This window comes from Sylvia atricapilla, chromosome 4, assembly GCF_009819655.1.
Source record: "Sylvia atricapilla isolate bSylAtr1 chromosome 4, bSylAtr1.pri, whole genome shotgun sequence".
NCBI classification, from domain to species: Eukaryota; Metazoa; Chordata; class Aves; order Passeriformes; family Sylviidae; genus Sylvia; species Sylvia atricapilla.
The window spans coordinates 16,285,924-16,312,542 of record NC_089143.1 but is presented as its reverse complement, the minus strand read 5'-3'; the positions used below and the strand labels follow the sequence as shown (position 1 = coordinate 16,312,542).

The 26,619-nt window shown below is 36.0% G+C and overlaps 1 protein-coding gene across 1 annotated transcript in view; it reads left to right on the top strand.

The window, feature by feature from the left end:
* Positions 1 to 26,619, top strand: part of SLIT2 (slit guidance ligand 2) — a 113,532-nt gene that overhangs the window by 55,269 nt on the left and 31,644 nt on the right. Inside the window, exons 15-26 of the mRNA XM_066317677.1 lie at positions 2,603 to 2,746; positions 4,285 to 4,428; positions 5,561 to 5,727; positions 6,491 to 6,623; positions 11,518 to 11,586; positions 13,539 to 13,610; positions 13,843 to 13,914; positions 16,097 to 16,168; positions 18,558 to 18,721; positions 23,893 to 24,017; positions 24,150 to 24,247; positions 25,658 to 25,797. Coding sequence (XP_066173774.1) covers positions 2,603 to 2,746; positions 4,285 to 4,428; positions 5,561 to 5,727; positions 6,491 to 6,623; positions 11,518 to 11,586; positions 13,539 to 13,610; positions 13,843 to 13,914; positions 16,097 to 16,168; positions 18,558 to 18,721; positions 23,893 to 24,017; positions 24,150 to 24,247; positions 25,658 to 25,797 — 1,400 coding nt within the window. The remainder of the gene's footprint in view (positions 1 to 2,602; positions 2,747 to 4,284; positions 4,429 to 5,560; positions 5,728 to 6,490; positions 6,624 to 11,517; positions 11,587 to 13,538; positions 13,611 to 13,842; positions 13,915 to 16,096; positions 16,169 to 18,557; positions 18,722 to 23,892; positions 24,018 to 24,149; positions 24,248 to 25,657; positions 25,798 to 26,619) is intronic.

Below are 26,619 nucleotides of genomic sequence, written 5' to 3'. Positions count from 1 at the left end.
TCTATATTTCTGTGAAGCTCATGTTTCTTCTGGAGGTTCAAATTAGGTGCAAAGACCATTCGGCACAGATGACATTGAAAAATTGAGGCCTAAATGTTTCATTGATTTGATGCTTCATCAGTTATAAAGCATGTGTATGCACTGCAACATTGATTAGCTATGCAACATCAATCTTTAAATATCCATGTGAAGTGGGTAAAGTAGTATCTGTGTTACAGCAAGAACAAAAATCATTTTAGGAAACTGAGGGCTTGACATGGACAAGTCATCTGGGATTAGAAATAATGAGTTTCTTACTTCCAGTCTTCTAGCTCCTTGCAGACTAAACAACTCCACTGTGAAACTAAATGAATGCTGTGACTGTGGATGTTGCCTACTTAGATTCTAGTTAAGCCTTTCACACCATTTCCCATAGCATTCTCCTGGACAAACTGGATGTTCATGTTTGGACAGACATAATACTTCACTGGGTAAAAGACTGGCTGGATGGTTGGGCCCAGAGGGTGGTGAATGGAGTTAAATCCAGTCGGCAGACACTCACAAGTGGTGTTCTCTAGGGCTCAGTATCTGTTGTGTTTAATATGCGTACCAATGATCTGGATGAGAGGATTAAATTCACTCTCCCCAGGTTTGCAAATGACACCATGTTGGCTGGGAATGTTGATCTGGAGGGTAGAAAGGCTCTGCAGAGGGATCTGGACTGGTTGGATAGATGGGCCAAGGCCAATGGTATGAGATTCAGCAAGTCCAAGTGCCAGGTCCTGCGCTGTCACACCATCCCCATGCAGCACTCAGACTTGGCTGAAAAGCTGCCCAGCAGAAAAGGACCTGGGGATGCTGGTCAACAGCCAGCTGAACATGAGCCAGCTGTGCCCAGGTGGCCAAGAGCACAAATGGCACCTGGCCCGTATCAGCAATAATGTGGCCAGTGGGACCAGGGCAGGGATTGTCCCTCAGTGCTTGTCATTCGTGAGGCCACATCTTAAGTAGCTTGTTCAGTTTTGGATTCTTCTCTACCAAAAAGACATTGAGGTGCTGGAAAGAGTCCAGAGAAGGGTAACAAAGCTGCTGGAGGGTATGGAGCCAAAGTGTGATGAGGAGCAGCTAAGGAAATGGGTTGTTTAGCCTGGAGAAATGGAAGTTCAGTGGGGACCATATTGCTCTTTACACCTATCTGAAAGGAGGTAGTAGTGAGGTGAGGGTTGTCCTTTTTTCCCAGGTGACAAGATGAGAGAAAATCATATCAAATTGCAGCAGAGAAGGTTTACTTTGGTTTCTCTATGAAAAGGGCTGTCAAACAGTGGAACAAGCCAACCAGGGAGCTGGTGTTGTTGCCATCCCTAGAGAAATTTAAAAGATTTAGGGATGCATTAACTAATCACATCTAGATTAGATGCTTGGACTTGATGATATAAAGGTCCTATCTAACCTAATTAATGACATGATTGTATCCTTCATCACAGACAAGGTGTAGGATGCATTTCAGCTAGGCTAGAGTAGTCAGCTCTGAAGAGTAGGCTGCAACTTCCTGGGGTTTTTCTAACAAATATTGTCTATCTCATTTTGAATGATTTAAACACCGTTCTAGAAATTGCATCAAATAATGTTTGATTTTCTTCCCAGCACCATTGATTCCATCAGTCTTTAGCTTTGCTTCCATTCACTTTGTCTCAGAGAGTTTTTAAGACCTTTTTAAAAATCACTAGTGTATTGTAACAGTTTAATGTGTAGCTATGCACTTGTGTAATATGTATAAATAAAGATATCAAACAAACAAAACAAAAGGAAAAATTAGGAAAAATATTGAAGGAATTGTGTGCTGTTGCATATGTTTGCTTTTGTATGTATATAGTACAGATACAACCCATTTGGGATGTAATTTCAATCTTTCAACTAAAATCATAAACACTAAGTATTTTTGCAATATTTTAGGTGATTTTCCCCATATTTTGATCCACTCTGCAGGCAAATTGCAGATACATGAACTATCTTGCTTATAAACCCTCCTCTCTAACTAATGTCATAAATTATTAACATTTCATGTACTGTTTATATTCACACATTTCCTTTACATATGTTGCTGTTTATACTGTTTTCTTATATTTGTCTATCAAGATAAAATAAATCTGAGAGGTTAGTTGTGCTGTACTCGTACAGTATAATTTTTTTATTAATTAATCTAAAAATGCTGTAAAGGCTGGAGACCTGAAAAAGTATAGTTACTGATAAAATTCAAAATTAAGAAAATATGTTCTTGTGTGGCAATAGCATGGATTGGGTAGCTGCCATTATTTAAAAACCATCTTCAAAAGATTATTACTTAAAAAAAATCTTGGCTTCTTTAATTAGAAGGGCATTGAAACTTTTTTTACTAGTTTGAAGTTTAATTATATATTTATATTTTGTGCTTTTACACAACAGTTTGGCTATTGCATCAAGACTGCATTTGATGATTTTGGAGGTCTTTTCCAAGCTCAGTGGAAAACTAAGATTCTAAGTCTTTCTTGGAATTTATTCAGTCTGCAGCATTTAACAGTTAATTTAGGACATTTATAAAAGAAAATCCTCTCAGTTCTTATCTGTTTCTGTTAATGTGTAATAGAAACCTGAGCAATAACAAGATTACAGATATAGAAGAAGGAGCATTTGATGGAGCCTCTGGTGTGAACGAACTATTGCTCACAAGCAACCGCTTGGAAAGTGTTCAACACAAAATGTTCAAAGGACTAGAAAGTCTCAAAACACTGTAAGTATATTTATTTGGGTATTTTTATTCTTCTTTTCTCATAGGTATTTTAGAGAATAATATCGCATCTGTCCTAAAAAATATTTTGGAGGATTAGCTATGGATTATTCAAGCATATTTTAGTTTTTATTCCTATTTTACTAGAAGCTATACATTATATTAGTTTATTAGTCATTAATTATAGGTATAATGAGTCCTCTAAAGCAGTGAAGCAGTTGAGAATGGGTAAACATCCCACTTCAGAAATAGAAATGGGAATAATCATCAAAGTAACCGATTTTTGCACGGGAATTACACGTTTTACGTAATGGAATCTGATTCATTTCAGCTCAACCATTACTGGGATTTTTGCTGGAGGAAGAAATTGTTCTGGTGTGTATTGAAATGTGGGAAATTATTCTCTCCTAAGTAATTTTTTTGTCATTTCAACAGTGAAGGCAAGATTAAAAGCACTATAGCTTGAATTCATTTCATTGTTTCCATGAAGCAGTTTAGTTCTTTCCACTCAAAAAAATGTTTATACAATCTACAGCATCTTGGCTTTCTTCAGAGAGCCTGTCCTTCTGATCTGTAGGCCAGAGCCAAGATTAGATGATCTTTGAGGTTTCAGCTGTCCATAGACATTAGGTATTTTAAATAAATAATGTCTACAATTTCTAACCTTGCAGTTAAAGCTGCTAAAATAGTTTAAAGGAGCTAGTGCTAGACAAGAGCATGAGAGGAAACTACCTTCTTGGGTGGACGGAGAGGAGAACAACAGACTTCAAACTCATAAGTTTTAGAGAAATTTGAGAGATTTTAGGATAGTTTAGGATTCTGAAATCTGTACTGTCTGAGAGTCATGCTGAGGAGGAATCCTGATTTTATTTGAATTAAATGCTTTTGAACGCGGTAGAAGTGGTTTCTAGAATTTGTCCTAAGAAAAATTAAGTGAAAGGGACCTCAAGAAGAGGTAAGCTGCTTTGTATAAATAAGAGTTCTGGAGTCATCAGCCTTGGAAACATGAAGAGAGGGCTGCTGCGTTTCACTGGTTTGGGGAACTTCAGTTTCAGTTCTCATCAGTTAAAAATTCATAATTACTGCTTCTCGTATTGAAAGAAAATGAAAAAACCCAAATGCTTAGGGAAAACTGGAGCAGGTTGTCCAAAGAGGTTACGGGGTCTCATCTGGAGGTACTCAGAAGCCACAAACCTCAGTAACTCTCTAGGGAAAAGCTCTAGAGAACCGTGCTTGAGCAGAGTTGGACCAGATGACCCCCAGTGGTCGTTTCCAACCTTACCCATTCTGTGATTCTGTGAAATACCCCTTGCCTCTGTGAAACCTACGCACCCACCCACCTGTGTCTTCCAGCCTGCTCCACACACACTGCACTCAGTCTCTTCAGTGAGGTGACAGGCTGCACAGGGGTCACTGCACTGCTGGTCCCTTCACTGGCAGCAGCCCCCTTGTAGTGACACCTCTCGGCCCTCACTCCAGAGCCACTTCAGCCCTGGTCCCTGCCCAGGCTAAGCTGAAAAATGCTGATTCTTCTTTCTCAGGATGCTGAGGAGCAACAGGGTGAGCTGTGTGGGGAATGACAGCTTCACAGGGCTGAGCTCTGTCCGCCTGCTCTCGCTGTATGACAACCAGATCACCACCGTGGCACCCGGCTCCTTCGACACGCTGCATTCGCTCTCCACGCTGTAAGTCACATTCCTCTTTTATCGTAGCCATGTTTAAATCTCTGACCTTTGGGGGGCATTTCCCTTAATACTTTGATGTGTAATTTCACAGCACTTAGTAAAGTTCAGGGATAAAAGGATTTCATAGAGGCAATTTTGAGAAATTTTGTTTTCTGGACCATCTTAGGCATATGGAGAGTATGTTTTCATGGTGCCATTTGATACAGCATTAGAAGGTTTGTGGAAGTGTCTGAGAAGGCAGAAAAAACATCCTGCTTGCTCCCCTTGTGGAAGCTTACTGATCTAAACCAGGGTAAAAGGCCACATTTTGGATAGACAGCACACAATCACAACTGGTTAGATTACCATGTTCTCTGTCCTTGTGCCCTGTGCCACAAGAACTTGCTTAAATTTCCTTGGCCTGATGAGAATCTTAATTCATATGTTTTATAAGGAAACTTAGGTCTCATTTTCTGTAAAAAGAAATATCCTTTTTTTAATTTAAATATGATGCAATTTAAGGGATGTGAAAAAAGTAAGCAAAGCTGCCACTCAGTTTCATGAAGAAGTGCTGGTTGTAGGTAGCATCATTCAGGAGAATGCTTAATCCCCCTTCTACATGAGAAGTGACACTTTGCACCCAGTTACTAATTTTGCATATTAAGGATGCCATGTTTATAAATAATGGAATTGTCAATATGTTTGTGCTGCAATAAGGAGATGCCAAAAGTACTGAGGCTTTTAGAAGTAAATTCATTTTTGTAACTGGCATGTAATCAGCTTAGCTGTCACTTCAGATAGGAAACTTACTCTCTGGAGCAAATAAAAGATGGAAATCTTGAGATGATAAATTAATGGAATACCTGTTGTCAGGTTAAAGCTAATAATGTAAAGTAATCAGCCTCCATCTCTGTATAAAATTGTGTTATTGGTACAGAGTGACTTGACATGAAGTCAGGTCTTTGAAAGTTTTAAATTATTTCTGAAAAAGTTGTATCAAGATTCACCACACAGAGCCTAAATTACGTCTCTCACCTGTGGCTTACACACAATATTGTTTGAAGAACAGTGTTTAAGGTATGGTTTTTTGAAAATAGAATCCTTAGAATGAAAGGATGGTGTCATGTGGGATAAACTTTCCTGTGGTTCTCAGAAACCTCTTGGCCAATCCCTTCAACTGCAACTGCCACCTCGCATGGCTTGGAGACTGGCTCAGGAAGAAACGCATCGTCACGGGGAACCCTCGCTGCCAAAAACCTTACTTCCTCAAAGAGATTCCTATCCAGGATGTGGCAATTCAGGATTTTACATGTGATGATGGTAAGTAAATTAATATCTGAACCTTTTATGATTTTAGCTTTCATATAGATAGCTGCATGGCTCCCATAAATCCCAAAGTACTGCACTTTAAAGGCCTTCATGCTCAATTTCTGTGTCAGTTTAAAAACTTTCCACCCATTTTTGGATGATCAGCACGGGCTGTTGTATACATCCCTTCAAAAGTTTTTCTTGCCTATCTTCAGTACTGTAATTAATAATTTAGAAATAATATAAAAAAATTGATCCAATGTTGTAGTACAGATGAGAATATTTTCAAACACCAATGCTTGAATCAAGCACTCTCAGGTTACTTGATCAAATAACATGACATGTTATAGCTTGCAGCTTCATTAACTCCTAATTAAAAGAAATGCTGCTATCTTGCATTTCTCACACATATTTCCATTTACTGCATTATTGGTTTGTCAATTTTCAAGACTGTATCTTTTTTTGAGAGAGACTGTTTTTAATACTTTTTAAAGTTTTTTGTCTTTTATTTCAGGATTTATTCTTTCTTTAATGTTTTTTTTCCCTGTGTAATAGCATTCTTACCCAGTAAAAGAGCATTGCACTATGTAAAGCATCACCTGAAATGTAAATTCTTAGTGATGGTTTGCACAGATGGTGTAATTTTTCCACACCTTGAGATATTATAATGCAGAAATATCACATTAGCTTGAAGAAAATCTAGGTGGGCTATTATTGCTAAGACTGAAGAGACATTTATTAGCAATCTTAGCATTGGTTTGTTTTTATTAACCAGGAAATGATGACAATAGCTGCTCTCCCCTGGCCCGCTGCCCTGCAGAATGTACTTGTCTGGACACAGTAGTTCGCTGCAGCAACAAGGGTCTAAAAGCTTTGCCTAAAGGCATCCCAAAAGATGTGACTGAACTGTAAGTGGCATGCTTTTTATCCCTTTTATGAAAATTAATGTCAGATTTTTATTGTCAGGGTCAAGAATGAGGGGAAAAAATGAAAAATTGAATTTAGCAGATCAGTTGAAATTTGTTAATCCACTGCTTTATGAAGGCTTTCACATTGTCTTGAGAAACTGGAATTAGCAGTGCTTTGTAAGTCCTAAACTGGTCTTACAAACTATCTGTTACTAAATAACTTTAAAAATATATGTATATAAAATTGTAATCGCTCTCAGATTTTATATCCCCAGGGCTGAACCATTGTATAACTGTGTGGATATCATCTTACACTGGGTTTATTTAAGGGCAACAGTTAATCTGATAAATCTCTGGTCACTGGTTAAAAAGGAATGAAGTTCAATTACACAAAAAAGCAAAAAGAAAATAATGATAATATGAATGTGTTTTCATAATGAACATGTTTTTTATACCTCTAGATCAATACTTTTTACCTCTAAATCAAGCACCTTACTCCTCTAAATCAATGGCCTTCATCTTTGTCAAGGAGTTAAAAATGCCTGGACAATGGCTTTATGGTACTAAGGGAGTGGACTGGGAAAGCTGCTCTCTGGGATTTGTTGCATGTTAATGAGAGGGTCTTGTGCGTAAAGTGGCATCTGGTGTCTGTCTTGGCCACAGTGATCATAAAGCAGTCGAGTTTAAAATCTCTGTTGACAGGAAGAAAAGTGCTGGCAAAACGTAAACTCTGGATATGAGGAGAGCAGACTTCAGGCTGCTCAGGGAATTATTAAGATCTCCATGGGAAATGCTTTGGAAGGTACTGAGTTGCATCAGTGCTGGTCACTTTTTAAGTACCACCTGTTAAGAGCTAAAAAGCAAGCAATTAAAAAAAGTCAGAAGCCAAGCAGGTGAGACAGAAGGCTGGCTCACCTAAGCAGGGGTCTTCTGGAGCTAAGCAAAAATGAAAAGTGTACATCCAGTACAAGTTTGGGTAACATGGGAGGAAGCAAGGTTGGGTGACATGGGAGGAGTATAGAGGTGCTGCTTGTCACTGTAGAAAGAAAATTGGCCCAATTAGAGCTGAAGCTGGCCAGTACTGCTGGAGACAATAGAAAGAGCCTTTTAAAATATCTTAATAGCAAAAGGCAGCCCAGAAATAACACTGGTCCATTTTTCAATGAATATGGTCACCTCACAAACAAGGACAAAGACAAAGTGGAGATGTTTCATGCTTTCTTCACTTTGGTCTTCAATACCAGTGATCGGTTCTGAGGGTCCCAATGCCCTGAGCTGGAACGCTATGACTGTGAAAATTATCAACTCCCAGCCAACACCAAACTTGCATAGGATTTGCTGCTCTTGCTGGCTTTCTCTAAGTCTATGGAGCCTGGATGAAATTCATCAAAAAATACTCAAAGAGATGGTTGATGCCATTCCAAGGCCTCATTCCAAGGCCTGATTTCTGGAGGTTATCTGGAGAGGTCCCAGTCAACTAGAAGCTGACAAATGTTCCAAATCTTTGAGAAGGGCAAGAGGATTGACCCTGTTAACTATGAAACAGTCACTTTCACTTTAGTATGAAGTAAAATTATGGTGAGGAAAGGTTCTTTTTCAGAGGGTGATAAGACACTGCAGCAGGCTCCTCAGGGAAGTGGTCAAAGCACCAAGCCTACCAGAGTCCAAGAATTGTTTGGACAATGGTCTCAGGCACATGATGTGACTCTAGGGGCCGTCCTGAGCAGGGCAGGCGTTGGACTCTGTCCTGGGATGCACTGGGAAGAGTGTAACCAGCAGGACAAAGGAAGTGATGCTCATTCAGTGTTCAACCCTCATGAGGCCACTTCCAGAGTACTGTCTTCAGTTCTGGTCTCCACAGTTCAGGAAGGACAAGGAGTTACTGGAGAGGGTCCATAGAGGCAAAAAAGGTGATTAGGGGCTGAGAATCTCTCCTGTGAGGAGGAACTGTGGGTCCTGGGCCTGGTTAGTCTGGAGAAGACTGAGACAGGATCTCATCAATACATACAAATATCTCAAAGGCTGGTGTTAACAGGACGGTGCTGGACTCTTTTCCGTGGTGCCCAGCAACAAGACAAGGACTAATGGCCGTAAACTAAGCCACAAAAAGCTGCACCTTAACATGAGGAAGAACTTCTTTATATTGTCAGAGCACTGGAAAAGGCTGCCCAGGGAGGTTGTGGAGTCTTCTTTTCTGGAGACATTCATAACCCAGCTGGATGTGTTCCTGTGTGACCTGCTCTAGGTATCCCTGCCTTTCCAGGGGGGTGGGAGTGAATGATCTCCAGAGGTCCCTTGCAACCCTAATGATTCTGTGATCCTTCCAACTCTATGATTATGATAGTTTTGTGATATTGCAAAAAAACACTGGTTTTAATAGAATGTCTTCCTTTTAAAACAGGCAGCTTTATAAAATCTGGGCTATTTTATCACTCTATTGAAACATTTTTTTTTCTATGAGAAAAATTGCTAAGATTGTATTTTATGAAAGATATGATTTGAATAAATACAAAAAAAGGAGCTTGCTACCTCATGTATTGTTTGAAGACATTAACTGAATAAGACTATAAGAGCAAGTAAGACTACATGAGCAAATTTTTATGCATTATGAAAGGGAAAATATGAACCTGAAAATTGAGATATTTCTCGTTTTGATTCTTTATCAGATAAGTCAGAATATTGAAAAAAATAGAAATAACTTACAGGAAAAAAAATCTTGGTTTGTGTTACATACGACAAGTATTTAATAATGTTTCATAATGGTTGGTTAATGTAGTGCTTTTCCAGAAAACATCATATCTACGTTTCATTAAGTAATTAAAAATTTTTACCACTCTATGGTTTCATACTATATAGAAGATTCTGAGATGTCCATCATTAGTCTGGTGTTTAATGGCATCTAAAAGTCCCTAACCATTGATAAATTGGAATTATTATGACCTTTATATATCTGTGTTTATATATATATAAACACAGATATATAAACCTCTAACTTCATTAGGTTTTGAGTTGGGTGGTTTAGGGTTTTTTCCTCATAGATGACTTTCTTGAATTCAGTCTTGTATAAATACAGTTTGTCATGTATGAGGTCATCAATGCAATGTAAAACAAAGCAGCTAAAGAGAGATACTTTTGGAATTGCAAATGAAACCCTGTGACTGAAAAATTCATTTGTGCACAATTTTGTATGCTTTAGTGTCTAAGCATGCAATCTAGCATATTTTTCAGAAGAATAATGGAGGTGATAATCAGCTGATAATGCAAGTATCAGTTGCATACTGATTGATTCTTCTTGCTTATTAGCATGCATGGCTCTTCTAAGATGTACTCTTCATGTGTTTTATAAAATATCTTAATAGTTGCTTCATTTGAACAAGGAAGAATTTTTATCAGGCAAGTGGATACTTGTAGTACTTCAGTTCTAATGAAGCTTAATAATATAATTTAATGTGTCTCTTGATAAAAGAATTTACTCAGAATACTTATTTCTTCAAAAATTTTAAGAGTTGTTTTGGGTTTTTTAATAATTAATTACATGAGCCCATGCTCAATTCACCACCAGTAACATAGAGTAAGTATAAAGCTTGTTGAGACACATTTTGGATTTGGTAACCAGCCCTAGGAGGTCACAGTCCAAAGGGAAAAAAAAAGAAGAAGAAAGAAAGACAGCCTTTTGATTAGATGTAGATAGTTTTTTTGTGAAGTTTAACTGTGTTTCAGCTCATCCATTTAGTAAAGACTAAAGTTTCCAAAGATGCTACAGCATATGTAAAGACATTAAGCTCAAAACAAAACAAAAGTCCCTATCAAAGACTGCTCTTAGCTCAAGCATGTTGCAAGTATTTGGATGGCAAAAATATCTTCTTTGTATAAGGATAACGAGGGTGTAGTTTCCAGTTGGGTTCCAGGAAACATGAGTAATATCACCATCAGCAAAGTCATTTTCCCCAGCTGAGAAACTGAAGAGCTTTAATCTTCTTGCTACTATATGCTTCATTTCAAACTGTCGGGTAAATTCAGCACTTCTTATAATCTCTAAACTATTGCCCTGGTTACACGAAGAGCCCCTCCACTTGGGCTCTGTTATGTCTGGCTGAACACTGGAAGCTTTTTAGGCAAGGCTTGTTGCCTTCCTCTGCCTGTAACACCAGTGCTGGTACAGTTTTATAGCTCTGTCCCCATTAACTCTAAGGACGAGAAGGTCTCTTATTGAGAATTATGAGCATGGAAGAAGAGTGAGCAATATAATAGAGGAGCTGTGAACCTACTGAGGGGGGGGGGGGGAAATATCTAACTTTTCTATTAAAGGGTGATTGATTACTGTCCTCAGTCACTAACATACTTCACAGGAATAGGATTGTAGCATGATAAACTCATGTATCATGAAATTTACAGGGATAGATTAAGGAAGGTGGCCTGAACCACAGGCAAGACAAATGAATTTGCTGTTAGAGATAAAACTAGACCTTGCTGTTTGTAGTGTAAAGGACTACCTCTGCAATGCTAGAGTGTTTCTTTTTATGATAGCTAAAAATCCACACTTAATGTTATCTGCAGAAGTCAGATTTACCTTTCCTGTGTAGGTGTGTGGGGAATGGAGATGATAAAGACCTCATTTTGCAGAGTGATTATGAAATAGAAACTATAATGCAAGAGATGGGTTTTATTATGTTACTTCATAATATGCATTATATATGATACAGTTGCATTTGGATCTTAGGCTACAATCCTCAGTTCTAACTCCAAAACCCAAAATTTGTAGGTTTCTTATAAAATGGAATAGTATGCATTCATTTGCTATTTACTTTACTGTTGGTTTCTGAGATTAGTGGATGAAGATGCTCCTATTTTAATTAAATACATAATGCTCTTTGTTTTATTTTTTCTGATTTAGTTATTTGGATGGAAATCAGTTTACCTTTGTTCCAAAAGAGCTTTCCAACTACAAGCATTTGACACTCATGTAAGTAGTTCTAAAGCAATGTTCTCTACTGAAATAAAAAGCAAAACAAAATACCTTACTCAACTATACCTGAATTTATTTATAGGAAAAATCCTGTAAAGGGTAACATATTCAGCAAATACCCAACCATATTTTATAACTGAGAATAAAATATTCTTCTTATCACATCCTACATATAATATATTCACTCACATTTTATGAGCATGGGTATTTTATTCCAGTGATTACATCACAAAATAACAAAGCAAAAATTATAGTTGACCTCAAAAGAGACATAAGATCTTACAAAGTCAGGGTAGTTTTTCTCCCACAGTATATGGTTTTCATGACCCAAGGAGAGAGCTTGTCTAAAATGCCTTGTTGCCAACTCTATTGCTGACTCACTATGATTTCAGGCAAAACATTAGTTGCTCTGAAATTTATTATCTTCATGAATGGTTTGAATATGATTTCTTTACCTTTTAAGTGTACAGTGAGAAAAAACAGGGAGACCATAAATGTAAATGCCTGTAATTCCATCTGAAATTTCCATAGTCTTGTTAAGACTATAAAAATTTGTACCAGCTGAGACTGAACTGTGTTACATTCTGAAAGCAGATTATGGCTTCATTATAATCAGAAGGAAAAGTGGAGGGGAGTAACTGAATTCCTTAAATTTCATTTTTCACTGGGTTTAGACCAATTCAAAGCCAAGAAATTAATTTCCTTTATTTACCTCATGTTAGACAAAAGAAGTCACAGTCACAAATTTTTTAAAGGCCATACCTCCAAAACTTTTTGTGTTTTTCAAATAATATGGGGAAAAAAAGTCCTTGCAATATTTGCAAGTCTATCCTGTGTAGAACTTGTAGGAAATCTTTGTGAATAGTTTAGGAAAGTTATGAATAGATGAATGGTAAATAGAATGCAAATGAGTATTAACAATCTCCATTTATGAGAGCTGCAGGGCACATTATTTTAAACTCTTCTGTGAATTTACTCATGCTTCTGTTATGTAGTTGAGAATGTTCCTCAGCTGTGTTTGCAAAAGAAACTACTGTGCATAGTCCTGTGGTCTAACAAAGAATTACATGCAAATCTCCTGAGTGCCAGATAAACAAAGAAAGCCGTTTATTTTTATCTTTTTCATTCTCTTTTGAATGTACTTCTCTGTTATACTTGCCTAATATGTTTATTATGAGTCAGTCATCTTACATGCTTACACAAAAATTTCAAGTGAGGAAATATGTATATTGCATAGCTATTCAACAGTGCTCTTAAATTAATATATCAAGGTTCCCCCAGAAACAAAGGCAGTATTTCACCACAAAATACATAAAACAATACTGAAATAGTTAACATAAAATTAAAAGTAAAGCACAATATGAGAATAAAGAACAGACATTATTCACATTTAATGCAGCATCTTTGAAGCCACCAGCATACCACTACAGCTTCCATCGTAATTATGTTTAAGACTTTATTCATTAGAATTTTGACCAAAGAAGACATTAATGCTTTTTCTGTAAATCTAAGTTCTTTATAATAATAGCTCTGGGCTTTAATGTCTTCATCATGTAAGTGTTAAGTAGAGTATTAAATGATATTTACTTAGGTGTCATTAGGGACATGACTAGAATGATTTCCACTTTAAAACATTACTTTCATTTTTGTGCTTGAGTTCATGAAGGATTGCATTATTAACTTGGTAGCATGATGAACGTTGCTGTTGTATTAGAATGCATTGCACTGCTTTTTCATCTGTGTTGAAATGAGAATGCTTTTTATCGATCAAGCTAAACTTGCTGGGCTTATATATGGCATGTGAAAGTAAAAACAGGTGCTGGTTTAAATAGTTATATCAATGATAATACTGCTTCTACTAATGAAAATGTGTCTGTCAGTTTAACTTGCAGTTGTTTGGGGACTGGGGCATTCATTTTAAGGTCTGAATTTCTGAATTTATTTTTTAGAGATTTAAGTAACAACAGAATCAGCACTCTTTCTAATCAGAGCTTCAGCAACATGACTCAGCTGCTCACCTTGTAAGTTTAAACATGTAACAATGACTCTTTGGAAGCATTACAGTGTTTTGTTTGGTGTTTTTTGTCTTGGAAAAAAAGGATGTTTAGTTGATATTAAAACTTGCTTGGTTTGGAGGCTGTAAAATAACTTATTTCCTAACTAGCTGTGTGTGCAAAAGCTGATTTTGGTCATGCTCTGCATAGTTTACTGAATAACTGATACACTTGCTGACAGCATTTTGTATATTTTCAGAATTCTTAGTTACAACCGCCTGAGATGTATTCCTGCACGGACTTTTGATGGGTTGAAATCACTTAGGTTGTTGTAAGTATTATTTTTTGATCATTGCTATTTTTCATATCTTTTTATCTGTGTGCAGAAGATTGCAGAATCATAGGAAGTTAGCAGATATTAACACCTATCAAATATTTCAGAAGTGATAATTCTGTAGCCTTAAAAATCTAAGACATGCACTTCCTACTTTTCTGATTTTTAATGTCAGCTGTGTTTCTTTCTTTGCTTTACATTCTTCCTTGTTATAAGCATTGAAGTCTAGCAAAAATACCATCTGCATAAATTACTTCAGTATATATCAGGGGGTTGCAGTTGAATTTTGAGTATTTTTATTCCAACAGTAAATTTCTTTGTCTTGTTTCATTTAATGTGGGAGTATTTCCAAAGCCATGATGTCATGATTAAGTATTGAAAACCAATAACTTTACTTTTTGGTTGCAAGAAAACTTTCCATTTTACCACCAGGAAAAACATGGTTGACAGGGCACAAAAATGAACAAAGGAAAATAAAGAACAATCAATCTCATTTACAGCTTCAGTTTGTCATTAAGAAAAAAGCCTGCAGAAATTCCTTTTCAAAAGTCCACAGCAGAACATGTAATTTTTACCTCCATGTAGGTAATTTATAACCATATAAATATTTGGTTGGATTAAATACCTAAAGCATGGCATTATTTAAGTGTGCTTTCATAATTTCAGGTATTCTGTATAAATATGGATAATTTCAAGAACAATACAATATAAATATAGATAATTTCAAGAACCATAATTCTGTACGTGTTAGATAATCACATATCTAAATTTATAGAAAAGGAGAGAGACTTTTCACAGAATCACAGAATGAGCTGAGTTTAAATGGACCCACAAGATAGACCCACAAGGATCATTGAGTCCAACTCCTGGCAGTGCACAGCATCATCCCCAAGAACCACACCATGTGCCTGAGAGCATTGCCCAAATACTTCTTGAGCTCTGTCAGACTTGGTGCTTTGACCCATGGGGAGCCACTTCCAGAGGCCAACCACGTTCTGGGTAATCTTTTCCTAATATTCAATCTAAACTTCCCCTAACCCAGCTTCAGGCCATTCCCTTGGGTCCTATCACTGTCACCACAGAGAAGAGATCAGTGCCTGCCCCTCCTCTTCCCCTCACCAGGAAGTTGTGACTGCAATGAGGTCTCCACTCAGTCTCCTACAGGCTGAACACACCAAGTGGCCTCAGCCCCTGCTCCTACAGCTTCCTCTGAAGGCCCTTCATTAGTCTTCTTTGGACACTCTCTAATAGCTTCTTATCTTTCTTGCATTGTGGTACCCAAAACTGCCCCCAGCACTCAAGGTGAGGCTGCCCCAGCTCAGAGCAGAGCAGGACAATCCCCTCCCTTGCCTGGCTGGTGATGCTGTCCCTGATGCACCCCAGGACAGGGTTGGCTCTCCTGGCTGCCAGGGCACTGCTGGCTCATGTTCAACTTTCCCCTGACCAGGACCCCCAGGTTCCTTTCCTGGCACTGCTTTCCAGCATCTCATTCCCCAGCCTGAACCTACATCCAGGACTGCCCCATTCCAGGTGCAGAATCCAGCACTTGCCCTTGTTGAACTTGATATGATTGAAACCAGCAAGTTTTCTACAAAAGAAGTATCACCATTCCCAGTAGTGATGCTTAATTAAGTTTTTCATTTTCTACCTCTACTATCAAATTCAGACAAAAATGTTAACACTTGTATTAACAGTCAATGACTGTATGTTCCATGAATCCATGAAAGATTAAAAAGAACATATGAACATAATTAATGCAAATTTCACGCAGCTCCTGAAAAAATCAGAAACTCTTCTATCTGCAATCTCTAAATCCAATAAAGTAAACTTTGCATAACTGTGCCTACTCTATCATCTTTTGTTTTTCAATTTTAAAATAATTACAGTATTTATATTTCTTATGAAAACCCAGGACACAAAAAGTCAAATGACAAATAAGATACCAGTTAGCGCTTAAAAAAAAATTAAAAAAAAAAAAAAAAAAGAAACCACAAACAGTTGGAAACACTGAGGACCTGGAAGAAAAAAAAAAATGTGAAAAGCTGAAGACTGCGAAAGAAAATGAAATTTGCCAAGTTAACCTTGATTATTAGTTAACCAAGTTAACTTGGTTAACTTGCCAAGTTAACCAAGATGATTTTTTTATGCATTGATATTCTTGTGTTTCTTTTCTTTTAAGGTCTTTACATGGCAATGATATTTCTGTTGTTCCTGAAGGAGCCTTTAATGATCTTTCAGCATTGTCACACCTGTAAGTATTCAGCTGGTATATTTTATGTTGTTGTTGTTGTTATGCTTAGCCAATTTCATATAGCCAAACAAAGACATAATGCAAAGAAGTTCTCTGGGAGAAGCTCATGCCTGCTGCTTGGGCTGCGAGTTGAACTTGTCTGCCCTGTGTCCTCATGGCAATGAAGGCTAAAGACACTGGGCTAAATTTGAAAGTGAGCAGCCAGGGGATTGAGAATCCTGATCACTCCTTTCTGCTTGGTCCTCCTCGGGCCACATCTGGAATATGTGTCCAGTTTCTCCAGTAGAGAGCAGATGTTTAGGAACTACAGCAAATCCAGCACCGGGGCAAGCAGAATTGGGAGGTGGCTAGATTGTATGAGCTATAAGGAGAAGCTACAGGAGCTGGGCTTATCCAGCCTAAAGAAAGGAGAGACCTGAAAGTCTTCAAGCCTAAGAATTAGAGCAGTGATGGAGACTCAGACGTGCACAGTGAAGAATCAGAGTAAAGCATCAAAACTTGCAACAAGGGAAATTTAATCAAACACAAGGAAAAATTCTTCACTGTGAGGATGATTCAGGTAGGTTACCCAAAGAAGCAGGAGTATCTCCATCCCTGGAGATTTTCAGAGATCAGTTGGAAACAGCCCTAAGCAGCCCTGACTGCTAAGGTAGCCCTGTTTTGTGCAGGAGGTAAGAATAGATGAAAATTGTTCTATGATTCTGTGTCAGTGTCTTGTTAAGTTGACACTTAACACATCACATCTGATTTCAGAACATAATTTGAGACTATAATTTTTTCGTTTTAAATTTTCATTGAGAACTTAAATTCGAACTAGCTACCTTCTGCAAACCTTGTGATGTTTATGGATAGCTAAGACTTGGAGGAGTATGTTGACTAGTGCTTTTAGATATATCTGGGGGTTTAAGTTTCTGAACAGCAGCAGTTATTAAAAACTTAATTATCTGTTTCTCACTCAGTATTGGACATTTATATTTTGCTCTCAGAAAATTCATACTGATTAAACTTTCAGTCATTGATAATTCATTCAAATGCTACTATTAAACTAATTTATCTGCATGAAATATCAGTAAAATTTGGATAGATTTGATTGTTACTGGTGCTTTTTTCATAATGGGTACCAGTTATCCTTGTTAATACTCTGATTTTAGCAGAACAATTATGTTAGTTCAGGCTGTAATCCACTTTTGCAAATACAGAATGGACAAATTCTAGGTGTTTCTCCTTGCATGGGAAGTTTCCTTGTCACTAAACCTCCTTTTTTTCTGCTCTGACTTAAGCCTGACTGAACAAATATATTTTCTTGAGTACAGCTTGAATTTATTAAAAAGTTAATATGAGAGGGCTTTCTGCTCAGTGGGGCAGAAAAGAGTGTTTCAGCTCTGGTAGTTCCTACTGCATTTGCTTGCCAAAGACTTTCTTGTATCTCTAGAAGACACAGGGATTCAAAGCTGTGGAAAGTATTGAAACATCTGGAGAAGAAGGATTTCTAATACAGTCATTTGACAGTGTTTGCATATGTTGAGATTATCTGTTAAAAGTTCCATGATTACTGTAGTTTTTAAAAGGAACATGAGTACATCTTTACAGACTAGCACAAGGCTTCAATCCTCCTAATTAACTACACAATGTCTCATTGTTTTCAGAGTCTTAAGTGTATAGTTTCTAGCAGAGAAAATAAACACTTAAAAAGCTGTTACAGAAAGTAATTCTAGAAATCTCTAGCTAAATTATTTTTAATTAAAAAAGCTCACACGGATTATCATTTAAAGAAACGGATTTGCTTTCATAATGAAGCAATTCTTATGTAACTACTGCAAAGCTATGATAATGTAGTTTTATTTATGCAACAGAGAACTCTTACAGAATTCTGCACACAGTTGTGAGTTCAGTGACACAGTTCCAAATAGGAAATAATTAAATCCAATTTGAAAGCTTAGAAACAGATGGTTTGTACCAGCCTGGGAGCCATAAACTGAAAAGGAGGAATATCAGGGCAGAACTCTGTGGAATTGTCTTGATTGCTTCAGAAGAAATACTTTATTCTTGTTATCTTGTTAAATTGCCCAGTATCACTGTCACTCTGCTGATGTAGCTGATCTTCACCATTACAAACCAGCAGTGAAACAGAGCTAGTTAGGATTAGCTCACCAAAGTTCACATGTAGTGCTGTTAAGAATATCTAGATTTCTGGACTATGTTTCTACTAAAACTATCACTTCTTGGTCTAGAACCCAAATCCAGACACTTAGTGCTATAACAGTAGTTTGGTGGTGGCAGAGCAGGTTGGCATTTTAAATGGTTTTTGCCAACCTGTTTTCTGGCCTCTGTTTTAGAAAGCAGCCATTTAAAACTTGACTACCTTTTTTTATTTGTCTTTTTTCCACAGGGCTATTGGAGCAAATCCTCTTTATTGTGATTGTAACATGCAGTGGCTATCTGACTGGGTAAAATCAGAATACAAAGAACCTGGTATTGCACGTTGTGCTGGTCCTGGAGAAATGGCAGATAAACTTCTTCTCACAACTCCTTCTAAGAAATTTACTTGCCAAGGTACTGTTGATGTTTTTTGGGTTTTTTTGTTGGGGTTTTTTGGTTGGTTTTTTTTGTTTGTTTGTTTGTTTGTTTTTGTTTTTTTTCTCTTTGAGTGTCAATTTTTAATTTTTACAAATAGCTGAGCTGTGAATTAAGTCTTTTGTACTCAAAATACAATTATAGCATCTTAACTCAGCCTTGTCATTATTACTCATACTTAAGGATATAGCCATTGGTTCCATTCAGGAAATGTATTTATTTTAAAGATTTTAATTCCTGTCTCTTTTAAAATAAATAGATAAAAATCTTTGAACTTGCATTACAATTACAGTATTCCTCATGCTGTACATCAAAGTACAGCATGTACACAGGTACTTTGTACTGGCTCAGTAATGAAAAAGAGTTTAAACATGTACACTTCCCTCAGCATTTTTTCTTCAAGCTGTTCACCATAAGAACTGGAAATACATTCATAATCCTTGCAGTCTGCAATTAAATGTATAATAGGTCTCTGATATTTCAGAAGAAAGCATAAGCCAAACCAAACCAAAAGCAAACCAAGTAAAAGATAAAGAAATGTGATAACCACTACAGAGGTCTCGATCTAAATATTGTTAAACGGGCAGGTGTCTCAGGTTATTTAACTCCATGTTGGTACCAGTATTGCTGCATTTATATCACAACTTTTATTATTGTCTGTTAATTCCTAGGTTCTTTTTCTAAACTGTACTTTTACTTCTTAGAAAAGCACCCTTTTACTTTCCATCAAGTGAGAACTTGGTTTGTTTAATCTTTCTCTATTCCACTGATTTATCCTTAGATATTTTGAAAACACAGAAAGCTTCTACTGTAGCTTCATTTTTCATGGTCCTGATTTAAAAACATTGAAACTCCAATTAAAAAAGGAAAAAAAAAAAAGTGTTCCTATATTTGTAAGCCATTACTAAGCTCATCGTGATTTCTGAGACATCAGATGAATATGTTTATTAGTCTTGTAGAAGTAACTTATTCTCAGTGTCTAGGCAATATTCAAGTTGTTTTGACTTATTCATCTTCTAATGTGTCTTCAAAGGTGAGCTTTATCGCTTTGTCATTTTGTTCCTATAAAAGCAAAGCAGTGGGACTTTATCAGAGTTTGTCTTATCCCAAGTTTTTCTTTACTGCATATTTAATCTATGCAGTCTTTTCTCTTTAGACTTTCTGTAAAAAAACTTTTTTCTTTTTTTTTTTTTCTTTTTTTTTTTTTTTTTTTAAATATGACTGGAAGCCATCTTGTTACTTGTGACACCAGTGAATTTTTCCCTCTGAATCCTTCTTGAAATTTTTCACTAGTAGATCTCTGAGGTCATACCAGTGTTCATTGCATATGACATTCATCTGTTGCAGTCTCTTAGCCTCCTTTTAGGTAGGACATTCACTGGGCCAATCTGACCCATTTTCTTTATCAGCATCCACTGAACAGTATTGCAGATGTGCTTTTATTGCACACTGTCATAGGGATACAAGTGAAAGAATATTTGCATGGACATGAGGAACCTGTTTAGTTATTTTCCAGCTTTGTCAGTTTTACAAACTGTATCACTTCTGCCTACAATCATTGTTATGTTTCTGTTAGAATCCAGAAATTATATCTTACTGCTTCTTCCCCATCAGAAAAGATCCTTTATATTATTATGCAGGATAAGAATTGTGCATTTGTTTTACTACCAAGAGTGGCGATCTAGTATTATGGATACCTTTGAAAAAAAATTGTTTTCCTGCCACTGTCCTATGAAGATGCTCACAATTACAGATTGCAAATCAGCAGCTTTTCAATGACATGATGGTCCTGTAAGACATTTTGAGTCTGTTGGTAAAAGATAAGTCATTTTATCTTTTGCTTAAAAGTGAAATGCTGAATAATAGAAATTAGGAATATAGTACATTTATATTAGAACCAAAATGAAAAAAGGCATGTTTTCAGAGTACCTGTTGATGATCTGCTACTGTATAATTATTTGCAGGAAAAGAGTAATGTGCAATTCCCTCTTATCACTATCCATGGATTCAGTTGATAGTGAATTGGGTGCTTGAATTTTACCTACATAATGAATAGTTCCCAGTGCAAATGGCGTTTTGTAGCAAAGTCTTACCTCAGTTTTAAAGCTCAACAAAACCCCTTTACCTTACTCTTATTTTATGAATTCTTTTACTGCCAGAATGTTCCATTAATATTTTCTTCTTCCAGTTACTTTTTACATTTGTGGGTGGGTTTTTTCTTCCATTTTTTTAATGTGGCCTCTAACAGCTTCTCAATATTTTACTTTTACCTCTTTATCATCCATGCCCTGCTTCTAGAGATTCCAGGGCCTTGTGGTTTTCTGATACCAGGTAAGGTTATAAGCAGATCTGGAATGGGTGATCTGCTTAAGAACAGACCTTCTGACCTTCCTTTTGTGTACCTCAAGCAGACTTCTTTCCTAAGACACGCATGTGTACTGTTCGTTTTCCCCTGTGATGAATTAACAGATGATTGTTCATGATGCATCATTTAGTGTATTCTATTAACAGGTTTTTTTTTATTTATTTCAGAAGTCTGGGTTTAAAATCCGAGTATCTAATTGAAATTATTACTTTCATTGCATTGTACTAAAATTGGTGAATTCATTAGCAGTGTAAATAATGCTTTAAAGGCCATATGCAAGAGAGGACTCATAACATGTCAGAGTTTAAAGTTTTTCTTGCAACAGGTTTCTCTAGAAGCTGGTTTGAGAGCCTTTGTGTCATGGTTTTTCTTAAAATATCTTAGCTACATGTATACATCTATGTCAATAAAATACTGTTCGTTTTTCTTGGTTCACAAAAGAATTATTTTTTTTCTCAGGGCTTATTCAAGAGCATAGATGTCTATGATTTGAAAAACTAAGCTAACCAATAGGTTATAAACCAAATTCTTTTTCAGATACAAGTATTTTAACACAAGCAAGCAGGAAGAATAAAGGAACAGTATAGTGAAAATGAAAATAGGTTCCAAAACTCCCTTTGCATTTTTTTTGTCTTACAACTGAAGAATGATAAATCAAAATACTCATTTAGATTGGATACTATATATATATTAGTTTGGAATAAATAAAGTAAAAAATCAGATAATGTTGCTTACTCTCTTGTTGGTACTTAGGTTCCCATTTTCTGCCTCTGTTTTGGAAGCTGAAATTTAGAGTGCTAATCCATTTGGGAACAAAGCCTTAGTTACTGAATGTTTTCTAATTTTTGCCAATTAATTAGCATTTTATTGCATGAAAAGTCAAAAAGAGGATATAACATTCAGAATAAATAGAACGAAGGATTGACTTCCAGTCTACAGCACAGTTTTACAGATTTTTATGTGCATGGCTCTTTCATTTAGGTTTTTTTTCACAGAACCTCCTAATATACTCAATAATCAGCAATAGTCTAGAATACAGTCAGGACTTTCTAGATGTTGATTCTATGATGTTTGTTTCAACTTTTCTACCTCTCCTGAGTGCAGATCTAACAGATACTTTGACCAGGTATAGATTTCTCTTGTAATGTAATAAACAATGTAATGAAGAGGAAAAAAAAAATGAACTGCCCATACAGATTATGGCTTTGGCAATAAGCACCTTATCACATATTACTGTGTTCTGCTTGCAAGCTGTGACAGAAAGAGACCAGCAACTACAGATTAAAAAAATAAAAAATTAAAAGGTCACCCGCTCTTTGTCTAACAGTCCTTACTTGATTCTTATAATCACATGGTTTTCTTCCAGGCTAGCTCCTTTACAATTACAATGAGATTAATTTGCAAAGGAAAATAAATTGAGCAAACTAAGTTTAAAAATAAAATAAAGCCCTGTGTCTAAGCAAAGCCTATTTAGCTTTGAAAACTTTGCAGTTTGACTCATTTTGTATAAAACCTCTTACAGAGTAATCAGGTATTTTCTCTAGGAGGTCCCAGGAGCTTGGGATTTCCCTGTAGAAGAAGTCAATGTTTGTTCCTTCAAAGGTACAGTTCATCTGTGGATAACTGAAGGGTTTTTTTTTAATAAGGGAAATCTGAAATCAAACTGAAGGCAGTATTGTCATCAGGAGATAGAGCTGATAATAATGTATCTTCATTCTCTTAATAAGCATTTGACAAAGTCACCCATTTTCTCTTACAGTAATCAAACTTCACAACAATTATGAAAATTAATCATTGTTTATATATGGGTGTTTTCTAATTTTAGCAAGTAACCAGTGATCTCCTCAGTTGTTTGTAAAAAAAAAAAAAAAAAAAAAAAAAGGTGTTTCCTAACTCAAAAATTCACCAGAAAATGGCTGTAAAACTGGGAAACTACAGAGAATTAAAAAAACCTAAAAAATATTTATATAACAGAGATAAGTTCTGTGTAAGTCAAAGCTCAAGCCTGAGTTCTGAAACTTAGGCTCTTGACAATTTCCATTTCTGATTTTTTTCATTAAAATCATTAATAGAAGAAGCTGTACTGCAAGCATGGATTGCAGTCTTCACTTGCACATAGGTTTGAGGTACAGTTTATATGATTTGTGGGCTCAACTAACACAGTAATGCACAGAACTGTTGCTGACCCATAAGGAAGAAAGACACAGTAGAGAGCTATTGATGGTGGGATGGCTTGGACAATGCAATATGCATTACAGTTTTCAGATTTTCAAGGAATTTACAGGTAATTTTACCATTTCATTTTGCCATCTGTGTGATCCTGCAGACAAAAAATACGTTAAAACAAAAATGCATTTAAAGAAGTGCTCTCAGTAACACTGTCATGGGAAGGATTGAAAACTGATAGCCCATTTTCTCACAGACAAGTCCTACTCCATAACAAAACAAAAGCTGAAATTGTGTTCTTCATTTTGTTAATACAAAGGAAAGGTAGTTATCATGGATCAGAGCTGTACAGCTTTCAGAGAATAGGAGTATGGGAATCACTTTGGTGTCAGCTTCTTAACAAAAACTAGAAAGTGATACTTAAACCAAAAATCCAATCGCATATTTATTTGGTTGCATCAAGAGCATGAAGGACAGTTCAGCATTTCATTATTATAGAAACATCATAAAGTCTAAAATACAAAGTGCATTTTAATATTTAAAGCAACATGTCAGATAGATCCTGTCCAATGTAAATTATTATGTGCTTGTTTCTGACTATCCAATTTGTATTTTTAAGGATCTGTGGATGTTAATATTCTTGCAAAGTGTAATCCCTGCTTATCAAATCCATGTAAAAATGATGGAACCTGCAATAATGATCCAGTTGACTTCTACAGATGTACATGCCCATATGGTTTCAAGGTAGGTACTGCATAAAGAGGAAAAAGCTCACTGATACGTAAGCTTATCCTTAAAACCTTTAAGTATTCTTTGTCTCCCTTCCCCTTGTGTTTGTATTTTCTTCTTACATTATAATTGTTGTTCCCTGTGTAGGGTCAAGACTGTGATGTTCCCATTCATGCTTGCATTAGTAACCCATGCCACCATGGTGGAACTTGTCATTTGAAAGAAGGAGAAAAAGATGGTTTCTGGTAGGTTTTTAATTGTAAAAACAGGATGTAAAACTACTGAGATTTTTATGGTAAACAAATGTTGGTACTAATCTTGGTTCTCTGTGTTTGCTGGTGAGAGCACTACAAAGGCAGATTTTTAGTGCTTTGGAAGTTTTCAGAACATGTTGCCGTCCTTGGAAAGCTTCTAGAGCTTTGAATCTGTTAAAAGCAGTAACAAATGACTGTGATTAGTTGAGGCATATCAGGTCAAGACAGCATAGTATTGACTCCATTATGTTAATTAATAGCTAGCTAGATCCCTGCTGAAAAAATCTCATAATTCATCTGTTGTGGTGTGTATTACTTCAACAGACAGCATGTAAATGATAAAATGTAAATCCCAGTGAAACAGAAAATTAATGATTCATTTGAAACTCACTATGCCAGCAGATAAACATGCTGTGAGCATTTTTAATCTTGAGTTATTTAATCACACAGTACAATTACTCCAGATGTACTTCATGAATTATGAAATAAAGTTCTTTAGCATTCTTATGTGAGATTATTAGTCATTTTATAATCTACACCTCAAGCTTGTTAGAAATGACACTTCAAAAAGATACAATTCATTATCCTGCAATTCGTTATGACATTATTCTTACTTTTAATCCAAATTCTGCCCAAGGATTAAATAGTCTTCTATTAAAATTTAAGTGTATACATCTTAATACTATGCCTCAAGAATTTAAATTTACATAGTCATGCCTCAGAATTTGACCTTTTTCATGTATTTGTTTGAACACTACATATTTTGAAAATTAAAGCAATCTCATGGTGAAAGCTTTAGAAAATATAGGTAGTACAAATTACGTGAAAATGTATGGGTAGTCTTGTTTGAGTGACTTCTACATCTACTATCTATTTTGATGTATTTATTTTGCAGAAACATGATTAAAGGCAAAAAATAAATTACTGCTTAGAAGAATTTATGCAGGCTTTGTTTTTTTATATGAATGCATGTACATTAAAGAGAGTTTTATATTGGTGCATTTAACTGAATGATTGTGCAAAACTACTATTGCATACCAATTGCTGATTCCACAGTATTTTCCATGTATTTAACCTTAAAGAACCAAATAGATCACTTTCCATGAGAAATATAATCTAACAATGTAAAGGAAGAATGCTTTTCAAAAAGAATGCTCCATAATTTAATTTAGCAAGGTCTTTAAACTAAAGACTAAGATACAACTTTAGAAGCATTTTTCTGTAATTTAAATTATAAAACAAACTTTGGGATTGTTTAACATAAAGGCTTTTTTACATTATATCAACCATGTTCTGTTCTGGAATATGATAATTCTACTTTAATTCTATTTATTACAGAACTCCTTGTCTGTACTTCCCACCTACAATGTCCATGTGGTTATTTGGTTTTCTGTATTACAGGTGCACTTGTGCAGATGGATTTGAAGGTGAAAACTGTGAAGTAAATGTTGATGACTGTGAAGACAATGACTGTGAAAACAATTCTACTTGTGTGGATGGAATTAATAACTATACTTGCCTTTGTCCACCTGAATATACAGGTAGGAGTATAAGAAAAAGCACAGGTAATTTAAGAATTCCTAGCAGAACAGTAACATTTTCTACTTTGCAGGTATATTAGTAGTTACTCTACAACTGACTTAATACCAGGTGTACCTCCATATTTTTCTCCCTTATGGTTAGTAGTCAAAACTGGATTTAATGCCCCTCATTAATTTCTTTTTTTTTTTTTTTTTTGTTTTAAAATGATAGCATTTATATATTTAAAAGGTCATTCAAAATGTGCCTTTCCTTTTTGTTTTCCTGTTTGCTAGATACCCCCATGGAGGACCTCTGTAGCTGTAGAAATCTGAAAAAATGTTCTGCTTTTATCCTTAATCCTCATTTTACTATAAAGAACTTTCCTGTGCCATTGGGGAAATGTATTTGGCACCCCTGGATGCTGTCCTGTACTCTGCGAGAAATATTAATACCAAGTGTGATGCTTCCTGTACAGAATAAAAAGACAAGTGTCTTTTGTTTTTGTCAGTTGGCAGCCAAGCCAAAGCATATCCTTCTCTTTGTGACAGAGGATCTCTTGCTTGCTGTCATGGTCTCTGTGGAAATGGAGGATAGTTGGAACAGCAGCATAGAGGAAGTAGGATCTATTGTTTGCAATGAATATTTTAAAGCTCTTTTAACCAGACAGATCTATTTTCTAGCAGATAGTTGACCACTAGAAAGAATATAGAGCTTAAATTCATTGTGATTTGAAATGCATAAATAAGAAATGTAAGATCCACCATAATTTGGGAATTAATTCTACTCAGTCACCCTATATTTTTACTTTAATTGATCAAAGTTGAGCTCTGGGAAACTGTAGG